The sequence below is a fragment of the Brachyistius frenatus genome, unplaced genomic scaffold (assembly GCF_029030835.1).
Source record: "Brachyistius frenatus isolate BFR_SWC_R1_liver_20210118 unplaced genomic scaffold, ASM2903083v1 Contig_12, whole genome shotgun sequence".
Classification (NCBI taxonomy): domain Eukaryota; kingdom Metazoa; phylum Chordata; class Actinopteri; family Embiotocidae; genus Brachyistius; species Brachyistius frenatus.
The window spans coordinates 6,928,964-6,949,732 of NW_027210611.1; the positions used below are offsets into that span (position 1 = coordinate 6,928,964).

General features: G+C 43.6%; 2 protein-coding genes across 2 annotated transcripts; both read left to right on the forward strand.

Moving 5' to 3' along the window:
* The first annotated feature begins 749 nt into the window (after nucleotides 1–749).
* On the forward strand, nucleotides 750–5,158 carry LOC138617461 (uridylate-specific endoribonuclease C-like). The gene is made up of 7 exons (XM_069692521.1): nucleotides 750–815; nucleotides 1,920–2,019; nucleotides 2,390–2,501; nucleotides 2,590–2,711; nucleotides 3,166–3,278; nucleotides 3,745–3,898; nucleotides 4,018–5,158. The coding sequence occupies exons 1-7, from the start codon at nucleotides 805–807 to the stop codon at nucleotides 4,276–4,278; spliced, it is 873 nt and encodes a 290-aa protein (XP_069548622.1). The 5' UTR covers nucleotides 750–804; the 3' UTR covers nucleotides 4,279–5,158.
* Nucleotides 5,159–5,580: 422 nt separating this feature from the next.
* Nucleotides 5,581–19,003, forward strand: cc2d1b (coiled-coil and C2 domain containing 1B). Its single transcript, XM_069692530.1, has 26 exons — nucleotides 5,581–5,641; nucleotides 5,777–6,126; nucleotides 6,224–6,380; nucleotides 7,033–7,133; nucleotides 7,338–7,469; nucleotides 8,039–8,179; nucleotides 8,784–9,135; nucleotides 9,541–9,659; nucleotides 10,577–10,655; nucleotides 11,114–11,203; nucleotides 11,609–11,739; nucleotides 12,280–12,352; nucleotides 12,579–12,721; nucleotides 12,831–12,960; nucleotides 13,440–13,612; nucleotides 14,166–14,291; nucleotides 14,792–14,850; nucleotides 15,046–15,162; nucleotides 15,447–15,520; nucleotides 15,797–15,855; nucleotides 15,968–16,019; nucleotides 16,367–16,466; nucleotides 17,108–17,198; nucleotides 17,276–17,398; nucleotides 17,675–17,718; nucleotides 18,128–19,003. Exons 2-25 carry the CDS (start codon nucleotides 6,064–6,066, stop codon nucleotides 17,684–17,686), a joined length of 2,697 nt encoding a protein of 898 aa, XP_069548631.1. The 5' UTR covers nucleotides 5,581–5,641; nucleotides 5,777–6,063; the 3' UTR covers nucleotides 17,687–17,718; nucleotides 18,128–19,003.
* Nucleotides 19,004–20,769: the final 1,766 nt, after the last annotated feature.

Here is a 20,769-nt window from a genome sequence, read left to right on the forward strand (position 1 = left end):
TCAACAACAAAATAGACAACTCGTAAATCTCGTGCTACGACGACTGTAGCAAGTTATTTTTTATTTAAAAAAAAAAACTACAATCAGCTTTCTGTGCTCTATCACCTCCATGTGGAAACCAAGCCAAAACGCATGCGACTGTATAACTAGAGACGTCAGAGTCAATGGATTATACAACACTTTTATTGCTTCCCATCCTTTTTTCCCCCCCTATTGTCTTTTGTCTTCTTTACAGGACAAAGAGCAAACAAGTTCATAACATCTGGCAACCACAAGAAGCAAACGGATGTGGCGGAGAAAGTTGAAATAAAAAAAACTGTGCACGGATAATAAAGCATTTTTATTTTTAATTTATTGTTTGTCATTCTGTTTTCCACTGTCCTTTTTCTTCTTTTTGGTTTTTGCTCTCATCTTCCAGAATGACTTCCTCCGTTGCAATTCGGACTCTCTTCAGTCACGAAATAAAACATTTCAAAAAAAATATTGTTCACTGATTACAATTAAATATATTATTATATATTTTGATTTAAAAAAAATTCAGAACAAACGTTAGTGTAATAAAAATGTTTTTATGAATATTAAAAAAAGCACTGTAGATTATTACATTAACATCAGGATGAGACCCCCCCTCCCCCCCTCCTTCTGATGACAGATGGGGGAGAGGCGCGGTCCTTTTCTTGTCTCTCTATTGGCTTGTTCCTCTGGAAACGTCATGATTGACACCTCACATAACTGTTCACATGTCACAATAGTTTTTCTGAGAGGATGTGAAAAGTCAGAGTAATCTTTCCACTGAACGAGACCATGGCAAGGAGGTAGGTGTTGTGTTTGAAATTACAGAATCGTTAAGAAGCTCTTTGGTTTCGGTTAAATGCTTTTTTTTGTGTGTGTGTGTGTGCATGTTGAATCTTTTCAGCGTCTTTCAGACAGTTTTAACACTTTGTTCCCTTTTTAGGACATTAATTTAAAAAATGTCCCCTCGGGGATTAATAAAGTATATACCTACCTACCTACCTAATGTTTGATGTAAATACGCAGCTGCACTGTAACATGACGCTTCTCGTGATTCTCCCTTGGTGCATATTTCTAGAGAAACTCCTGTTTTATACTTTTGCTTTTGTTGTTCTTTTCTACAACTCAACATCCTCTGGTTTCAGAAGGAGATTACAGGTTTGCAGAGGGGATATGTGGATGTTGTGTGCAGGCTGTTGTTTTGATGTGAGTGCAGCACGGTCTGGTTGCGATTAGCAGGTTTGAATTATACAACAGAACAAACAGGACATCGCAGACTTCAGAGTCCGCTGCAATAAAAGTCTGTCCTTCCTTGTGATATTCACCGAGCTAAATTAAGAACAGGGGAGTTTCTGTCTTAGTGTTTGCTTCTTTCCTGTCACACGCTTCTTACTCAACTTTGTGTCAAATGTTTATTCTCGTCTCCAGGGCTGCAAGGGTGTGGCATTATACTGATTTTGACACACTTTTAATGGCATTTTAACACTTTTTTTGTTTCTGTCTAAGATGAAATTTGTGGCACAAGATAACTGCATACGAAAGTTTCATCTCATATCACAAGCCATGCATAGAGTCACGCAGTTTGTAACGTAACGGTGGTGGTGGGGGGTCACTATTTAGAGCTGAAGATTTCCCCCACTGTTCTGTCAGTGCCATTGTGTAGTCAAACAAAATAAAAACACCAGCAGCAAGAACAAAATGATTAAAAAAATAATCTACACACGGCCTCCAGATGCTGTACAGACTGAATTTAAAAAAAAGAACCAAAGAGCATCTGGGTTTTAATGTAGAGCTCATCAGGTAGAGTTCTTACATCTGCTTGGCCACTTTATTCTGTATACTACTACATAGTCAATATGGAGGTGTTTAAATTGCTACTTAATTCGCTGTATTTGCTTGTTTTACAGTCAACAGGCCAACCAGGAGCTCACTGAGGTGCTGAACCAACTCTGGGGCCTGGATACCAACCGCCTCAGGCCGGGGACTGATTACATTATTTCCCTCCAGGTCAGAACTACCAGCGCGTCTTCAAAGCTTCGCTGCAACGTGCAGTACTCAGCCACAGATGGATGCCAGAAACGTAAAACCCCATCTGGACCAAATCTGCAATTAGTCAGCTGGAGTCCACTAAGAGAACACAAACAGGACGCAAAACAATCACAACGTCGGTGTTGTTTGACCAGAAATCTCAATTTCATCGTTCTGCGACAAATCAATCTGAATTTTTGTTTGAAATCTTTCATAACTTTTTGTTTTGTAATTGTGAATTCCAGTTAGCAAGTTGAATATTGTGAAATAGTGGCTAGTATAACTAACGCTGAGTCGGTTTTTCTACCTTGTGTAATTCCAACTGGCAGATGTGTTGTGTTTTGTTCAGGGGAAGGCAGGTTATGTGGCTCAGGGCAGTAACTATGCCAGAGACCGGGCCAGGGCGCCGCTCTTCACATACGTCAATGAAGATAAACTGAGGAGCATCGAGACTTATGCTCGTAAGGAGCAGTTAATTTCTTTTTACCTTTTTTTTTTTTTTTTCCCCCGCAAAAACCTCGTTTCAACAGTTTCCCCTTTTTCATGCAGATTTCATCAACTTGCTGGACAACTACGAGGCGTCCACCGGTGTGTCAGAGACCGTCACTACAGAGGAGCATCAGGAGAACAGACTCTTTATCGACTCCGTCGTGGAGACCAAAGTCATGAAGGTCTCTGAGGACTTCTTAGAAAACCAGATATAAGAAATTATAAACTGTTGTTTTCTGGAAGCTTTTTTTCAGCATGACAAAGAAAAAAAACCTGAAGGGTTTTTGCTTGAGAATGGAGAATTTAATTGAATTTAACTGAGTTAGTCTAGATTATTTGACTTTATTCTATTGAAATATATTTAAACAAAAGATAAACTTCAAGGAACAGACTTTTTTTTTCTATTATCATGATTTTGCTTTCGATTTCACACACTTGTTTGTTAATTGGGAATAAAATGAATGAATAAAATGAATTACTGGTTGAAAAAAAAAAACAATCTCAAAATAATTTAAATGTATTAGCTCAACGTGTTTGCCCAGGTATCATAGCAGCGGTAAATTAACATGTAACAGGTGTTTTTTTAATTTTTCATCGTGGTTGTTTTTTTGTTGTTGTTGTTTTTTTTTATCACAGTGTGCTCACAAGTATCTGGTCAGGAAGGGGCAGTCGCCATCAGACGCTGCACAGTTCAAGAGACAGCTGTATGACATCTGGTTCCGCCTGTACCACAGGGAGAGGAGTGGAGGGTGAGTCTCACTGTAACAGCAGGGGGAGCTGCTGCGATATGTAAAGAGCTTCATCTCAAACGTAAACAGCTTCGGGTCTGGTTTCCTTCGACAGGACCAGCTGACATCCAGCATGCGGATGAATTTCAGACTCTATAAATCAACCATACGTGTAAAAATATATACACCAATAAATGCAGTGACTCAACAAATTTACATCTGAACAATATTTTGCTCAGTTCTTGTTTTTTTTTTTTTTTTCGATGCAAAATTTCTTGCTTTGAGTCTGACAAAACTTTTTTTTTTTTTTTTTAATTGCAGGTGTTTTTTTTTTTTTGTGTGTGCATGTATTTAATATTTAATAATAAAGTAGAGTTATAACTTGTGTCACCTTCAGGGTTTCTGTCCTCCTGTCAAGCCCACAATGCAAATGAGGGCCGCGCGTTGAGATTTAACTTTGGGTGTAATGATTTTATTTTCATTACAGTGAGGATTCCTCTGGATTTGAACATGTGTTTGTTGGAGAAACCAAGTTTGGCCAGGAGCTCATGGGTCTTCACAACTGGGTGCAGTTCTACCTGCAGGAGAAACACGACCACGTTGACTATAAAGGCTACAAAGCAAGAGACAACAAAGATACAGTAAGAAAAAAAAAAAAAAAAATCAACATCACCTTATTATACGACTCTCAACTAAAACTATTACTGCTGTCACTGGACAGTACAAGTACCTCAACGAGCTCCTTCTTCTTGTTTTAAAGCCTGACGAGGACGACCATGTCCTGAACCTGCAGTTCAGTTGGAAAGGCTTGGTGAAGCCGATCGGTGGCTCCTTCATCGGTGTCAGTCCGGAGTTCGAAGTGGCTCTCTTCACCATCATCTTCCTCATGTCGACTGAGAAGACGACGTCTGTGAGGGTGAAAGTGGACGAGTACATGCTGGAGCTGGTTGTCTATCGGCACGGGCGATCCATCGGCACGTCGTACCCCAAGCTGCTCAGCAGCAACAACAGGGATTTGTAACTTTACAGCATCTGAGCTCACAAATGTTTCCGCTCAACTTCATTTCTGTGCACTATAATCTTTATCCAAAGCTGGATCAGGTTCTCTTTGCACTAAACGTCAGGCTTTAACTCTGAGAAGTAGAGGTTTTAGCCGAAATGTCACGATCTCTACTAATAACACAAAAAGAATAATACATTTTGACGACACACATTTCTGTCCTATTCTTTATACTGTTATGGAGTAAATAAAGTGGCTTGTTTACAATGTAGTGTTTGCATGTATATTCTCCCCTGTTAGAAGAGGACAAGGTCAAAACCTAGAATATGGCAGGACCATGTGTGACACAGGAGAGGGCTTTTAATTTGAAAATTTGCTTCAGAGGGCTGGCTCCATTAGTTCAGCCAAAAGTTTAGGCCAGATAGTTATACGTTTCAAGTAGCAATAAATGACTATCAAGGAGTGTTGAAATGAAACTGAAAGTACATTTTATTCCCACTCTGATGGTTTTTTTTCCTAATAATTCAAAAACAAACAATGTGGTTGCACCTCCTAGGTCGAGCCGGCTGCACTACCAGTTGACTAAACCGGCTACAATTGACAGTTAATTATCTTTAAGATAAAACATGATACGATAGAAACTATATGCCCTTCTGTTGAAATATGAATTGCTATTTTTTTTAATTTTTTTTTTTTAGCATTGCTTGTTTAGTGTTAATTACTCATTTTACGCTATGCACTGTATGCTGTCAAACGTCTATATCATATGGCAATTACACAATTTTAAACGCTGTCATTTTTACTTGCGGTGTTTTACATTTGTAAAGTGCCTTAAGTACAATAAATCCATTGCGTGGATGCATTTATATTGTGCAGATGAATAAAAACCCAGATGAATGGAGCCGATTGCATGGTCACAGACTTATTCCTCAATTTAACAGCACACTTTATGGAGTTACGTGTGCGTTTCCCTTACTCACGCAGAGGTAGATATATATAGATATATACTGTACTGTATATACTGTGCATTTTATATTTTTTACTGCTATTTTACTGCGATTTTATTGCTTTCTATTATTATATTATTATCTTATTGCTTCCTGTATGCTGCTGTAGCGAAAAAAAAATTCCCCCTCGGGGATTAATAAAGTAACTACCTAACCTAACCTAACCTAACCTAACCTAACCTAACCTAACCTAACCTAACCTAACCTAACCTAACCTAGTCTCGGCTGCCTGACAGACATCACTCAGGGCTCCTCTCGCAGGCGAAGCATCCTTTGGGGCTCGCTGGCTTTTCGCGCATGCGTACTTAAACGAGCCCATTCCTGCCATGTCAATCCGCAGAAATGAAGACCGTCTCCGTGAAGTGGTGATCGAGCAGGTACAAAAAAAAAAACACGGGGGTCCTCCTCGCGTCACGACAAAAACTCTCGTCAAGCCAGCAGTCAGCTTCGCGATCGCAAAAAATAAATAAATTAATTAAAAAAAAAAAATAATAATAACTTTCCCCCCCCAGTTTAGAGGCGAGGAACACGGCTAGCTGTAGTAGCGGCTAAGCGCGGCTAACGCCAACCGTCACTTGGCAGCTCGTTGTCACGGAGTTTGAGGAGACCACCTGACAGCCGCTCACGTGACTTCAACCGGCCGCCACCGGGGGCCCCCGGTGAGGACGACGGGGAAATCGATTTACGGTAATGTGTTTTGTGTTCGAAGGTGTTCGCTTGTACCCGCTGCGGTGTGCGCTGAGGGGGCTCGGTAAACAACAACAACAACAACAACAACAACAACAACAACAACAACATCATGTTCGGTAAAAAGAAGAGAGCGCCGCAGCCCAGAGGTCAGGGCGCTGCTGCAGCCAAGCAGGTAAACAACTACTCCCGATAAACACTTTCTGTACGATGGAGGTTCATCATCTTTTTATTTAATTTATTTATTTTATTTTTTAACGCTGTGCTTTCAGCTGGGTCTGTTCGTGGACCTGAACCCGGAGGAGATGATGGCGGTGGGGGGGATGGACGGGAGTCTGGACGACCCGGACCTGGAGGCGGAACTCGCTGCTATCACGGGAAATAAAGCAGCAGCAGCGGCGGGAGGGAGAGCCAAGGAGAAAGGGAGAAGTGAGTGCACCGCCTGGGATTTCTTCTCCATATGCAAATATACCGAGGCACTCCCAGGTCCCAGGTGTTTGCATTCACACCTGGTATCATCAACGTGTGCTCTGGTTCTGTTTTTAATGCTGAGGTAGGTGACCTTTGGACCTTGTAGGACCTACGGTGGTCTGTCAGCAGATCCTATACGGCCACCGATGCATTATTTTTTTAGGCCGATATTGGTATTGATGTATTTTAAAAGTATATATATAAAAAAAAATAATAATAATGTGATAGTACACAGCCCATAAGATAAATGAACAGTTTACCCTTTAATCTGTTTAGTTAATTGCGACCAGGCAGGACATTTTACAGTTGAAAAATTAAACTTCTCAAACTTTAAACGGGCGAAGTTACCCTCACCTCTCAGACTGCATCTCAGCAGCTCCCCTTTTGAAATGTTCTCTTTTTTTTTTTTTTTTACTTTAGGAAAGTGTAACGTGTTTCCAAACTCGATCCAAAAGTTGCTGAAAAGCTGTTTATGCTCCGTTATCTTCCACCGGGGGAGATGTCTCATGAAAACTTGTTGCCCGGGCGACGTTGTTGTTGTTGTTGTTGCTGCTGCTGCTGCTGCTTGTACCGTGTTGATGTGCCGCATGGCCGTGTTTGTGCGTCGTAGGCCCCCTGCCCATGGAGGACATCGCAAGAATGGCCGACGAGTGCATGAGGGACGCGGAGGACGACGACGACGACAACGTCGAAGACGACGAAGATCTCTTGGTTCGTGCCGATGAAACTCGCCGAGCTCCACAAATTGCAGCAAAGTCAAAACATTTCGGGGTCGCGCGCGTGCTCTCTCACGTTTCCGTGCGACAACAGCTGTCGATTTGTCGTTTTTCATTTTCATCGCGCGCGTTCCGGTTTGCGGTATTCCTAGTTGTCAAGAACAACCGAAACAAAAGCCGCGTTCTCTTTCCCCATCAGGCGGAGCTGCAGGAAGTGGTGGGGGAGGAGGAAGCCGAGGATGGAGGCACCGCTTACTCCGCATCATCATCATCATCCTCCGCCGCCGCTGAAGCTCCTCGAGCAGAAACACCAGAGTGCCCCGGGGCGCCGGTACGACACCCGCCTGCCTTCTCTCTGCCGGCGCTGAAAGCGTCACCGGGCAGACACACGCGTGTCAGTTCGCAGAAGTCTGTTGCCGGTAACGGGAAGGGGCGGACGTTTAAAAAAAAAAAAAAAAAAAAAAATGTAGTTGTCCTCCTTCCTTGTCGCTCGCTTATAAAATTTGACTGCCAGTTTTTTAGATTAAATTACAGAATTTGTTCCCAAGCAACATTTGTTTAGTTGACAGCATCACTCGGACGCCCTGGAGGTGAATATTTTCTATTCTATCTAGTGAGTCCGACGGCATTCCTGTTAATACGTTTCCCGATACGCACCCCGCCTGCGTTTTTTTTTTTTTTTTTTTAAATCTATTTGAAATACTTTGAATGCTTTATGTGCCTTTTTTTTTTAATACTTTTTAACCAAATAATCCGGGACGACTGGTGGTATTCGATTTTCCTCTCGTTGTTCATCTCTTTGACAAACACTCGATGCCTCCCTTTCGAATGCCGAGTCATTTCCCGCCCGTTTTCAGCCCGCGTCTTGTTTTGTTGTTGTTGAACGTCGTGACGCAGCAGGACGTGAAGGCGTCCTCGGCGGCGCCCGGCAGCCTCCAGCACACCGTGGAGGAGAGGGTAGCCATGTACGGGACGGCCCTGCAGAACGCCAAGGCTGCGGGAGAGACCTCCAAAGCCAGGAGATACGATCGAGGCCTGAAGGTCGGTGAAACTTGCGTCCTGCAGCGGAGCTCCGGATGCATCCCGGGAGCGGATTTGCGAGAACTCCTTTTTAATTATAGATTATTATGCGCCAATTGTTAAGTGCAGTACTTTTATAGGGCAGTTGATGGGATGGGTTCTGGGTTGTGTGTTGCCGCCACTTTCTGGTATCTTTACGAAGGTGATGATGCTCAGTGTTTATTGAAACTGTTCCAGAGAGGTGTTGATTACACCGAGTGATCGTTTTAGAGAAGTTTGTGTTGATGCTGAATTGTATTGCGGTAAACTGGCTGGTTTTTTAAAAAAAATTTTTTAATGTAATTTTAGTCCATCCCGTTTAGATTAAAGGGCTTCGCCTAACAACAGAAACGCCTCTCGGTATAATACAGTACAGTTTTGCAGGACTTTTTTTTAATATACCTGCTTTAAATTTACTGGTATTTTACTAGTTGTATTTACTATTTTTTTTTTTTAGTTCCACAGTTGTGATTTGTGTCTGAAACATTTGCATTTCTGTAGTTGTCTCTTCACGACACATCACGTGCGTTCCAGCTTTGATTTCAGAAATCTCGTGCAAGTTTGAATTTGTCACCGTCCTCTACAGACGCTGGAGTCGATGTTGGCTGCCGTGAAAAAAGGCAGGCCCGTGAACGAGGCAGAGATCCCTCCTCCTGTTGCCACGGGAACCCCGAGCGCCGCCGCCGCCCCCCCCCGGCCCGCCGTTCCCGCGAGACCCGCTCCGCCCGCGCCTTCGCCTCCTGAACCCGCCCAGCGGGAGGACGCAGCGGTCGCCACGCCGCCGCCGCCGCCTGCGGCGCCCGACATCGTCACACCCGGCAGCGAAGAGGAGCCGTCGTCCGCGGCAACCACGCCCGCTCTGAGCAACCTCCCATCTCCATCTTCCGAGGAGCAGACCGAGGAAGCTGCCGACGTCTCGCAGGGGAGTCTGACCGGAGGTCAGTTTCACTTGACGTGCACAAAGGTTATCAGTTATAATAATGAAGCGGAGGCCAGTCGGGGGGGCGGCTTGAATCATCCGAGGTAAAAAAAAATGATCGCTCGGCTGATGAAGTTGGCCACCAGAGAGCAGTAAGAAACAGATTTGTGTCCCGCTCAAGAGATCTGGATCACGATTGTTTTATTGAGTATGAAAGGAACTCTTTATGTCAATACCTTAAGTCTTAATGTGATTTCCCAGTCCGATGTTGAGCACACTTTCTCACGCGTTTAGATTTCGTTCATTGTCCCCAATTTCGAACCGAAAGGCCGGTGAGTTTCGCGGCCGTGGCTCTTCCAGCTTCTCCGCACGTGACGAGCGAGGCCTCTCAATGCGGTAATTGTTTCGTCCGGTGAATCCGCAGCGAACGAGGCGACGAAGACGATGCTGCTGGCGAGGCAGAGGGAGTACAAGATGGCAGCGCTGAGAGCAAAGAAGCAGGGAGACGTGGAGGGAGCCAAGGTTTGCTTCAAGACCAGCAAGGTGAGTGAAAGCTCTGCAACACGGTGAGAATGATTCAAAACACGAGCGTTTCTTGTGCACGAGTTTATATCTGCGGCGTTTGAGTTCATCTCTTAAAAGCCTCTTTTTTTTTTTAAATCTTTGACTTGTGCTCGTATTCCTTCCTTAGTGTTGCAACATAACGTCCAGGAAATTATTCTGCATGAAAATAGATGATTAACAGACTAATATTTAATCCGACATGTCCCCTGTAGATCAAATAAAAACAGTTTTCAATCCAGTATTTCATTTAATTTTGAGCCCGATAAACTAGTTTCAGTGCTTTTTACCAACGTGCGCCCGCAATCGGTTTTAATATTTTACTCTAAAAAGGAAATCGGTATTTGCCGAGCTCCAACGGTAAAATGCAAAATCTTCACCCCGTGTCTGTCGCGTTTTATCTGCACGTCACCACCAGCTACATAATCAAAGCCGAGCCGTGTTTCCGCTGCAGCCAAGAAGCGGCACCGGAGCAGTTTTGCCGAGCCGAGCAGGTTTCTGCCGTAGGAATGTCGCAGCAGCTGCTTCAGTGATAATGGACACGCTGTTGGTTTTAACCCGACGCCTTCGCGGGATTACTGCTGAAGGAGGAATCTCCATTTGATTTATTTTTCCTGTTCCCGTTCAGAATCGTGGTTTTTGGACTTGTGTCAGCACCTCGTCTTCAGCTTGTAGATCAAACATCAGTTGAAAAGACTCGGGTTCAAATGCCCGCATTGCTGTTGTCCGTCCTTGTTTGTGCAGTCGGCTGCGATGAGCCTGTTGCTGCTCATTCTGCCCGCAGGACTTCTCTCTGAAGAATGTGAAGCATCCCAACCATGCGGACGCTGACAAAGACCTTTTTATTATGTTTGACTGTGCCTTTTTTTGTTTTTTGTTTCTTTTTATTTGGGTTGCAGAAGTTTGATGCAGTGATCGAGGCGTTGGAGAAAGGACAAGCGGTCGACCTGAGTGGTCTTCCTCCGTCTCCAGGACGGGGTGAGGAACTCTGGAACCAAAGGACACGTTTCAGTTTGAGATGAAAACAAGTCTGGTTTTTTTTTTTTTTTTTTTTTAGTTGAGCTAGAAAGCAGGCGCAATTAAGAGATTCGTGCAGCTAAAGTTCAGTGAACGCAAAAAAAAAAAAAAAAATCGAATAAAAGTGTTTGGAAACGGCAGAATGATTAAAAAAAAAGAAAAAAAAAACATTTTGAAATGATTTGAATTTTGACCCGAACCTTGGATTTTATTTTAAGACATTAGTCTGAAAACCCAACAGACCTCACGGGGATCTTCAAGCAAGGGAACAAATTTACAATTATAAGCCTCGTCGATATATCAAATTGTATAAAATAAGCGAATTACTTCATCGGACTGACGAGTTTCCGGTATTTTTGAGCCGAAACTTGTCGTATCGCCTTCTGCAGCTTTCAGCTGGTGTCGTGTTTCTGTTGTAGGTGCAGGAGGAAGCTGCGCTCCAGCGAACCAACCTTCCTCTGGGCAAAACACGCAGGTCACCCAGCTGGCCGCAGCAGCTCCAGGTACTGATCTTTTATTTATTTTATCCTTATTTGTATATTGCTCGCGTACGGCGGCGCTGCCGGAACCGGCGTCACTCGGCGTAAAAAAGCACGGAAAGCTCGGCGTGAGCAGCGGGGAGGCGTTCGGGTCCGCTTTTGGCTCGGAGCTTCCTGCACCGTTTGGTGGTTATGTGTCTGCCGGGCGGATTCGTGCGAGAATGTCTTCATCCGTTCCAAGACCTCCGGAGGATAAATCCTTCGGACTCTGGTGGCACTTTGTCGAGAGCTCGGTCACGAGGTCGACGTTGACATTTGTCCAACGTTTTTGGCGCCACGATAAGATACCCGACATTCACATCGGGCTCAGCGGCGCCGGATGATGCCAATCGGCAAAGAGTTGTCATAAACGATGTGACGGGAACGTCGCCGTTTTCTGCGTTTCAGCCCCCAAAGACGCCCTGGAGGCTCTCGAGCAGAGACGGGCCAAGTACGCGGAGGCGTCCGCTCAGGCCAAAGCCGGCGGAGACGACCGCAAGGCCCGAATGCACGACCGCATCGCCAAGGTAGGAGGAGAGAGACTTCCTGCTGATGTCGGCAATTGCAGTCACAGAACCCGGTTTGCGGTTCGTCGGCCTCGGAGTTTCTGCATGATTATTATTATTATTATTATTATTATTATTATCTCTCAGCTGATACAGACTTTACACATAATCACATCTGATGTGACGAAATCCTGCCCCCTTTTTTTTTTTTTTTAAAACAGTACTTGCTCTTTGTAACGGGAGTCTTGACTGTCCTGATGTGGAGGTCAGAGCTCTGGGGGGTGGGGGGGGGGGGTCCGACCGTTCGCGTCAGGACTTGTTGTTGTTTTATGATCTTGAAATCTAAAAATGCGAAGCGCCGTGTAACGGCTAATTTTAAAAGAAAGAAAGAAAGAAAACCAAAAGAGCAGGCCTCAGATTTGTTAAAATAAAATATGATCTGTATACGAGTAAAAATAAACCAGACAAAAAAAAGCAATAATAATGGAAGCGCGCTCAGAAACGCTTCCAGCACACTTGGCCTGTCATAAAAGAGCCTTTCCAACCTCTCTCCTCCGGCAGCAATACCAGAGCGCCATCCGAGCTCACAAAGCAGGAAAAGCCGTCAACTTCGACGAGCTGCCGGTTCCCCCAGGTGAGATTATTTTTTTTTTTTTTTCCCCGATTCGTGTTTTTTGGGTCACGTGTAGCTCCATGAAATCGGATTATGTGTCCGGTTCTGTCGCCCCGGGGTGTTTCTGCGCGCTCGGCTTTACTGAACGAGATGTTTGCCTCTCGATATGTGGACTTGTGTTGTTTTTTTTTTGTTGTTGTTTTTTTTGTACTCTACAGAAAAAGCAAATCCAGATCTGGTCTTTCAGGTTTTCCTCCGATCCCCGGACACAAGGCGACGGGAGCCGAGCAGGGCTTCGTCGCGGCCCTGGAGGCGGCCAGCAAGCTCGCCTCTACGGACGCTGCGGAAGTGGGAGACGAAGAAGGCGACGATGAGGAGAAGGAGGACGAGGTGGGCTCTCAGTACGATATTTCACGGTACATCGTAAGTCGTTTTTTTTGTTTGTTTTTGGGTTTTTTTGCAGATCAGTTGTTGGTACAGTTTTGTTTCTCTCTCGTAGTCGAAGCCCGCCGCTCCGGAAGAGCCCAAGAAGCTCACGTTGGACGTCCCGGCTGCAGGTCAGAGACCGAAAAGGTCTCCGTCAGCTTCGCCCGACAGAACGGCCTCCAGGGAAGGAATCTCGCCGACAGGTCGGTGGAGCTCGAACTGCCAAAACGGTGACCTCCCTAAACAACAGACACTCAGTTGAGGCTCTTTTGAAACCGGTCGCAGGAAGTCCTCCCATTTTCCGTGTCGATTTTAAAAACATTCCCGCTGACAGAAGCAAAAAGCTTTAGGATATAAGCTGGACAGCAGCCAGAAGGAGCAACGGAACAATATCGATTAGATCTGCAACAATCGGCCAATTTATAAGTTAGTGGAGGAACAGACTTTTAAAAAAAAAAAAAAAAAATTTTTTAAAGCAAAGATTTAAAATATTTTCCTGCTTCTCAAGCGTGACGATTTGTCGCTTTTCTGTACGAACGGGACAGAAAATCGTTAATAATGTCACGCAGGGGTAAAAACGGCTGATTCCAGGTGAACCCGACGTCCAATCAAAAATCAAAAATGAAATCCAGCTCGTTTTGCCGGCGGTTTACTTTCTGAACGTCGCGTCCTCGTCCCGCAGCGGTTCAGCAGCTGGAGTTCCTGGAGGGTCGGAAGAAGCAGTACATGAAGGCGGCGCTGCAGGCGAAGCAGAAGAACGACACGGAGCAGGCGAAGGTTTTCCTCCGCACCGCCAAGGGCTTCGACCCGATGATCGAGGCGGCGCGCGGCGGCAAAAGTGTGGACATCAGCACGGTGAGCGGACGGGCGAGTTCAGCCTCGCGCCCCCGAACACTTTTACGTGATTTTATTTTATTTTATTTTTTTTACCCGAACCCAGCTTACTGGAAGGAAAAAAAAAAAAAAGGGCCTCTTTTGTTGTGTGATTTATTACGCGTTGTTAATGACCTAAATTCTTATTTTTCTTATCAAGTAATTAAAAGTTACGTAAGCGTGTGAAAACGAGAGGAAACTGGTTTTAAATTTGGAATAATGATGCAAAGTGGGAAATCGTTCCGGTGAATATCTCAATTTATATTCTTTTCATTTATGATGTTCAGGCCTTAAAATAAGATCAACTGAGAACGCAAAATATGTTCCTAAAAAAAAAAAAAATTAAGGATTCAGTGAAGCAACACACAAACATGTACCTGAAAATGATGCAAACGTGAACAATTCTATTACGTCATGTTAAAGACTTTGGTGAAATTGTAACCACGTGATGGTGGAGACGACGGCGGGGCGCTCCTATTCCTTAAAACGTCTGGTGTTGGGTTACGCGGTGACCCTCGGTGTGCTGCGCCCGTAGGTGCCGTCGCCCCCTGGTGACGAGGAGGACGACTTCATCCTGGTTCACCACAGCGACGTGCAGATCTCGGAGAAAGCGGAGCAGGTTTACACACAGCTGGTCAAGATCCTGAAGGAGCAGCACGAGGTAAACAAAAACCAAAAAAACAAAGATTTCCTCAAATACGGACGACGGTGACGTTTTAGGATTTTCTGTTAAACGCAGGTTTTTATCAGGATGAACACGAACGTCTTGAAATTCTACCAACGGGCGGTAATGAGAAATAAATAGCACCCGTATATCCCAGAATGATATCGTACTGCAGATTAGGTGGCAGTTTAATGTTTTTATTTCATGTATTTCTTAATTATTATTATTTTTTTTTTAACTTTTTATTTTAAAACACAAGTAAACTTCTTCAAACTTCTTTGTTCACCGCCTTCACGTTCATTTTTTCCCCAAAAAGAAATTCACCATCGCCGAGGAATAAAACTTCTATTCTCTGCAGAATAAAATTTTATATTTAGACGTTTATTCATTAATTCTGATGCCAAAAATAGATTTTCTGGTTGCTCCTCGTCGTCGTCTTGCGGTGAAGAGTCACCGAGATGTCTTTTAACGGCTTTTCCTTTCTTTTTTTTTTTTAGAAATGTTTGACTCACTCCAAGCAGTTCACACATCTGGGGAACGTCGCCGAGACAACGAAGTGAGCTTCTCCTGTCACTCAACCGTTTCATTTCACATTTGACCTCCAGATCATAACTTTTGATTGTAACGCTCGAGAGGAGGCGACGCTGCATGGCTGATCGTATCCTCCGGTCGGCGTTTATTTTGTGGAACGGTGAGGTAGAAATGTTCGCGAAGTCGTTCTCCTTCCTTTTTGATGCGTTTTGTTTTTGAGGTTTGAGAAAATGGCGGCGAGCTGCAAGAGGAGTCTGGAGGTGCTGAAGCTGGCTCAGTCGAGAGGTCTGCCTCCTCCCAAGCATCACTTTGAGGAGAGATCCTTTCACACCGTCAGGTGGGCGAGACGTCGCGGCGTCCGATTCGTCACTCGTCAACCTATAAATAGAAAGAGGCTCTTTGATCAGTTCTGAATGTTGGAAATAGACGACTGATGTAAAATATCGGTTCACTTGAGCGTTGATTTATTTTGATTTGTTTTACTTGCTTTTGAAATGAACTGACTAAACATTAAATTTGCAAAGACAAAGAATGACCCCCCCCTCACCCCCCACCAAAAAAAAGCGAACTTTATTGGTCGAATTACAACATTTCCACCTTCATCCTCTTCCTCCTCTTCAGGATATTTCCAGAGCTGAGCAGCACAGAGATGGTCGTTATTATCGTGAAAGGGATGAATCTTCCTGCTCCGAGCGGTAAAGATCTCCAGAGACTTCTTCACATATCAGCCTTTTAATTTGTTTTTATTTATGGCATAAATTAATATTTTGAAGCCATAAAAGTGAAAAAAAAAAGGTGTATTTTAATGTTTGAATTGTTTCCAGATTGTAGTTTACTATAAATGCTGTAATCTTTTCGCTCCAACGTCTCGTCGAGTCTCTACAGTTTATTTTGACGTTCGGTTTAAGAAATGAAGTTTTCAAAAATAAAACGTTCGACGCCCCGCAGTAAAACGTCTCTTCCTTCTTCAGGAATCCAAACCAACGACCTGGACGCCTACGTGAAGTTCGACTTCCCCTACCCGAGCACGGTGAGAGCCTCGAACTACAGCTTTCCTTTAAAGGTTTCACAGGCTGGCGGACACTTGGTTTTTTTTTTTTACTCCAAATGAAAGCATTTGTCTTCTGCTTCGTCGCCACCAGGAGCAGCCGCAGAAACACAGAACCGCCGTCATCAAGAACACGAACTCCCCAGGTGAGACGAGGAGCGCCGACGGCTTCGGAGCACGTCTAGACATCGGCGGCGATATTTCTTCTTTCATTTCTAGAATCTACTAATAATTCTCCTTTTTGGAGGGAAAACGTAATCCAATGTTTTAACTCGAAACGTTAAAAAAACAAAAAAAACAAACATATTTTAGGCTATTTTTTCTTTTCATGTTTGACTCATTTGTTGTTGTTGTTTTTTTGACTTGACGATTTTAATTCTGGATTTTTTTTTTTTTTTTTTTTGTTGTTGTTGTTTTTTTTTGTCTCAAATCCTCGGTCTCGCCGTCGAATCTGCAGAAACACGTTTGTCTCCTCGTTGTGTCTTTTCACCAGAGTACAACCAGAGCTTCACGCTGTCAATCAACCGGAACCACCGCGGCTTCAGGAGGGTGGTGACGTCGAAAGGCCTCAAACTGGAGCTGCTGCACAAAGGGTGAGTCACCGGATTTCATACAATAAACATTTTTATGAAATTTCATCATTATATCACCCGGAAGTTAAAAAAAAAAAAACAACAACAAAAAAAACAACAAAACACTTTTAGGATTTTGCTACAACAAACGTTTTAGCTTTAGCTACAATTTACGTATTTTACGAGAACTCAATGAGACATTATTTTCTGGAATTAGTCCAACAACTGGTGAATTATGGAGTTAGTTTAATAATGTCGCAAAAGTTATGTTTGAAGAAAAGTCGAGTGAATGCGAACGGTTTTTATATCGACCCCGAATCTCGATGATAAAAGTCGCCTGTCTCGTCAATATCATGAAAAATATGAACGCCAGCTTTTAAGGCAAGTTTCAGCAACAAGGCAAAACAATGTTTTGGAAAAGATTAAAAATAGAAGAAACATAAAACATGAGATAGCAATAAATAAAAAATTAGGTGGATTAATCAGGAAAATAAATATAACAGTCGAGCGGAAGATATTCATAAATAGTCGTAATTTTACAGAAAAGTCCAAAGTAACGGAGGAAGTTTTCAGCGAGCGGAGATGTAGAGTTCAGATTTGTGAGGATTCCTGCTGTCCGAAGCTTCGTCTCACAGCGTCCCGTCCGTCCCGTCCTCTCACAGCGGCTTCCTGCGGAGCGACAAGCCGGTCGGGACGGCCCTCGTCAAGCTGGACAAGCTGGAGTCGCGCAGCGAAATCAGGGAGATCGTAGAGGTGAGACGGTTCGGCGAGCGGCGGGGGGGGGGGGGGGGGCTTCGCGAGTGTCGGCGCGTGACGTCTTTTCGTTTCAGGTGATGGACGGACGGAAGCCCACCGGAGGCCGAGTCGAGGTGAAGATCCGCCTGCGGGAGCCTCTGAGCGGTCAGGACATGCAGACGAGCAGCGAGCGCTGGCTGGTGATCGACCGGTCTCAGGTAAACGTCCTCTGACCTCTGACCTCTGACCTCCACACTTCACCCGACCGCTTCTGCTTTTTTTTTTTTTTTTTTTTAATCGATATTTACACCTTTTGATTGACGCACTCCGGTTCCACGGTCGGTTTGTTCTTCTTCTTGCTGCGATGTTTGCGTCGCTCGATTTGAAGGCTGCGATGTCTTCTCGGCGCTGTCGCCTCGAGAGGCAAATCGGAAACTGTGAAAAAAAAAAAAATGTCCAAATGTTGGTTTTTTTTTGTTTTTTTTGTCTCAAAGATTCTCGCTTAGATGAAAGAACGGAGAGGAATCACGAAATGAAGGTAACTGTTCTCCACTTTTTCTTCACTTTGAGTGAAATGAACAGAAATGGTGTAAATTCAGGTCCGTCACGACTTCATGTTAAAGGAACATTTCAGCGCTTATTTGCTTTTGCTGCTGAAAGTTGGATGAGAAGATTGATACGCGTCAGCTGAGCTTAGCATAAAGCAGGATGAACCAAAAGGGAACAAAATCCATCCGTCATCCATAGATTTAACCGGCCGCAGCTTTATATTGACACGGGAACATTATCTATCAATCAATCAATCAATCAATCAATCAATCAATCTTCTGATCTCGTTGTCTGCAAGCGAGCGAATGAAAGTCCGTTTTACCAAAATGTCCCGACTACTGCTTCAAACGTAAGTCCGTCTTCGTTGCGTTCGATGATTGACGTTTTTGTCTTCGCAGACGAAAAGGCACTCAATCAAAAACACTCGGAGGAAGAGGAAGGAGGATGAAGATGAAGAGGAGGGAGGAAGGAGGATGAAGATGAGGAGGATGAAGATGAAGAGGAGGAGGAGGGCAGGTTTGGGGTTCTGTCGAGGACGGTCCGTTGTTCAGATTGGACTCGGACCTACACGGGTCTTTTACTTGTTTAAAAAAAAAACAAAAAAACTTTTGCACATTTGCACGACACGCGAGCTACGCCCCCCCCCCCATCCCCCCCCCCTGTAACGCGGCGGCCGGCCACCAGGAGGCGACACCCGAGCCGATATTTCAGCCAGGTCCGTCACGAGGCCTCCCGGTGCGTCGGGCCCGTCGGCACTATGAAGGCGCTCCGTGTCGAGCTCACCTGATCCTGCTGCCTGCCGTAACTCTGGAGTTCATATATCCAAGAAGGAGCGCGTACGTGCTCCTCATACTCTACAGCTCTGGTATCTAGAACTGCACCTATGCACTAATACCAAAGTAATCACTGTTGCTGTAAAATCCTGCATATTTGAAGTCGCCTTTAGCTGCCAAACCCGTCACGACGACTCGGGAGAGGTTCACGCGCACGGGATGGTTTTTCCGCACAAGTCGCCTGGTTCTAGGTGTCTAAATATCTGCCAGACGTTTTTTTTTTTTTAACAGGAGGGAAGCCAAGAAATAATGAAGCTACACAAAGTATGATTATGTAATTATTTGAATGACCGCCCCCCCTCCCCCTTTTGTTCGGGTTATCCGCAGTCTTTTTTTTTTTTTAAAGGGTCATTTCACTCAAATTACAAAAAGAAATTCCTATCGAGACACCGAGTGCGAAATGACTTCCGACGACAGAAATAAAAGATGATCAAATAAAAATGAATTATTTAAAGCTTGTTTTGGTCTCCCTGCTTTCAGTAGCTTCTAAAAACTCCAGGCGGAGACTCGTCGGGGAACGTGGTGGGTAGTAATCAGCGAGCTGAAGAAGCCAGACGTTTTCTCCAGGAGTCGGCAGAGACCAAAACCGGCCGAAATGGAGGAAATATTTATCTTAAATTCGTCAGGCGGCCAGAAACACAACTCTAAATCAATGATCAATGTTTCTTCTGTTAAATGTTTAAACGTTACAACTTTTTTTAGGGTAGTGTTTTGTGATAATCTATTAATGCAGCTTTAACCGAGGCGAGACGATTAAAAGTTAATTTGAGTGAATTGGCCCTTTTTTTTTTTTTTTTTAAAGAAAAACAAACTGCAGCAATTTAACCGATGCTGACAAAAAGAAGCCATAACAAACTAACTGAGCCACCAGTGTAAATCCCACCGTCAACAGTTTTACCTCAAAACACTGTCTGCGACTTTATCCAGTTGCCAAAATGTTTCCGTGGTCTCAAACATTTCTGTTTGGCTTTCAGTTCTCATTCTGTTCAGGAAAAAAATAAATAAAAATCAGTTTTCTATAAACATCGACTTAAATAGTTAAAAACACATCGTCACCTTTCCTTTTATCTTCTAATATTTGGACGGCCTCCATGTTTACAAAGATCAACGATGTCATGTTTATATTTCCAAAATGATTAACATATAATTGAGGATTTACTTTTGAACTGTGGACTGAATTTGCTTTTCCTGCTTGAAAAAAAAATTTACCATTAAAATATCTTGTTTAAATTCCGGACTGTCGAGTATTTTTTTTTTTATTTAAGAACAAAAAACAAAAATACCCATTTCAGTTTTCTAGAAGTTTTTATTTTACATATACTACAGGTTGTTGTTGTTTTTGATAAAGACCACTTTTTTTTTTTTTACATTTGTAGTGTAAAGAAAAAAAAAAAAAAAGATGTACAGGTTTTTGGCTTTTCAAATGTTTTTGACTGATATTTCTTTAAAAAAAAAAAAAAAAAATTAACAAACTCCAGAAAGACAGAACTGAATGAGCGTATTTTCCAAAGTTTTATCCACAAACCGGAGGATATAATGTTGAACCGTCAAAATGCAAAGTTGAGTCGCTGCCGTCGCCGCTTCAGGCTGGTTTCTGTTTGCATGCACTGTTATAGTTTTGGATCGTAACAACTGAATACAAAAACAAATGCTACTTTATCAGTCAAACAAATTGCACCTTTTTTTTTTTTTTTTTTTTTTTTGGGATTCAGGACATATTGCACACGTCGGATAATGCCAAAAATAATAATAAAATTATAGTATTGATAGTAATAAAAAAAAAAAAAAGGTAACAGAAAACAGGTAGTCAGAAAAATAAAATTCTCGCGTCTCCTCTTCGTGATGCTAATTTTTTTAAAAACGGAAACTGCGGCTGAAGACACAGTGATTGAGCGACACCGTCTCTGGCAGCGTCACAGTAAATTAAGCCAGAAGTGGTGACCTTTGACCTCCCGGTCAGTCTTTTACTACCGTTACGTTGCTACAGCAGCTCCTGGAGTAATAAATGAACGCAGAGCAGCTACAGGTCGAATTTAAACTCGAAGCGTCGGCTCTTCTGCAGATTTTCACGTGATTGTCGGGATTCTCGCTTTTGACGACGAGATTGTTGTTGTTGTTTTTTTTTCCCCCCCACTCCGATAAAAAAAAAATGCGTCTTTGTCGACAGCCCGTTCGGAGTAGCCCCTTCTGGTTTTACATTAGCACGA

What these genes read in the sequence shown, in the direction of transcription:
- LOC138617461 (XM_069692521.1), top strand. An exon ending in ATTACATTATTTCCCTCCAG is followed by an intron (nt 2,020 to 2,389) that starts GTCAGAACTACC and finishes TGTTTTGTTCAG; the next exon opens with GGGAAGGCAGGTTATGTGGC. An exon ending in TGGAGACCAAAGTCATGAAG is followed by an intron (nt 2,712 to 3,165) that starts GTCTCTGAGGAC and finishes TTTTTATCACAG; the next exon opens with TGTGCTCACAAGTATCTGGT.
- cc2d1b (XM_069692530.1), top strand. Translation starts at nt 6,064, where the DNA reads ATGTTCGGTAAAAAGAAGAGAGCGCCGCAGCCCAGAGGTCAGGGCGCT. An exon ending in TGCACGACCGCATCGCCAAG is followed by an intron (nt 11,740 to 12,279) that starts GTAGGAGGAGAG and finishes CTCCTCCGGCAG; the next exon opens with CAATACCAGAGCGCCATCCG. An exon ending in ACTTCCCCTACCCGAGCACG is followed by an intron (nt 15,856 to 15,967) that starts GTGAGAGCCTCG and finishes CGTCGCCACCAG; the next exon opens with GAGCAGCCGCAGAAACACAG.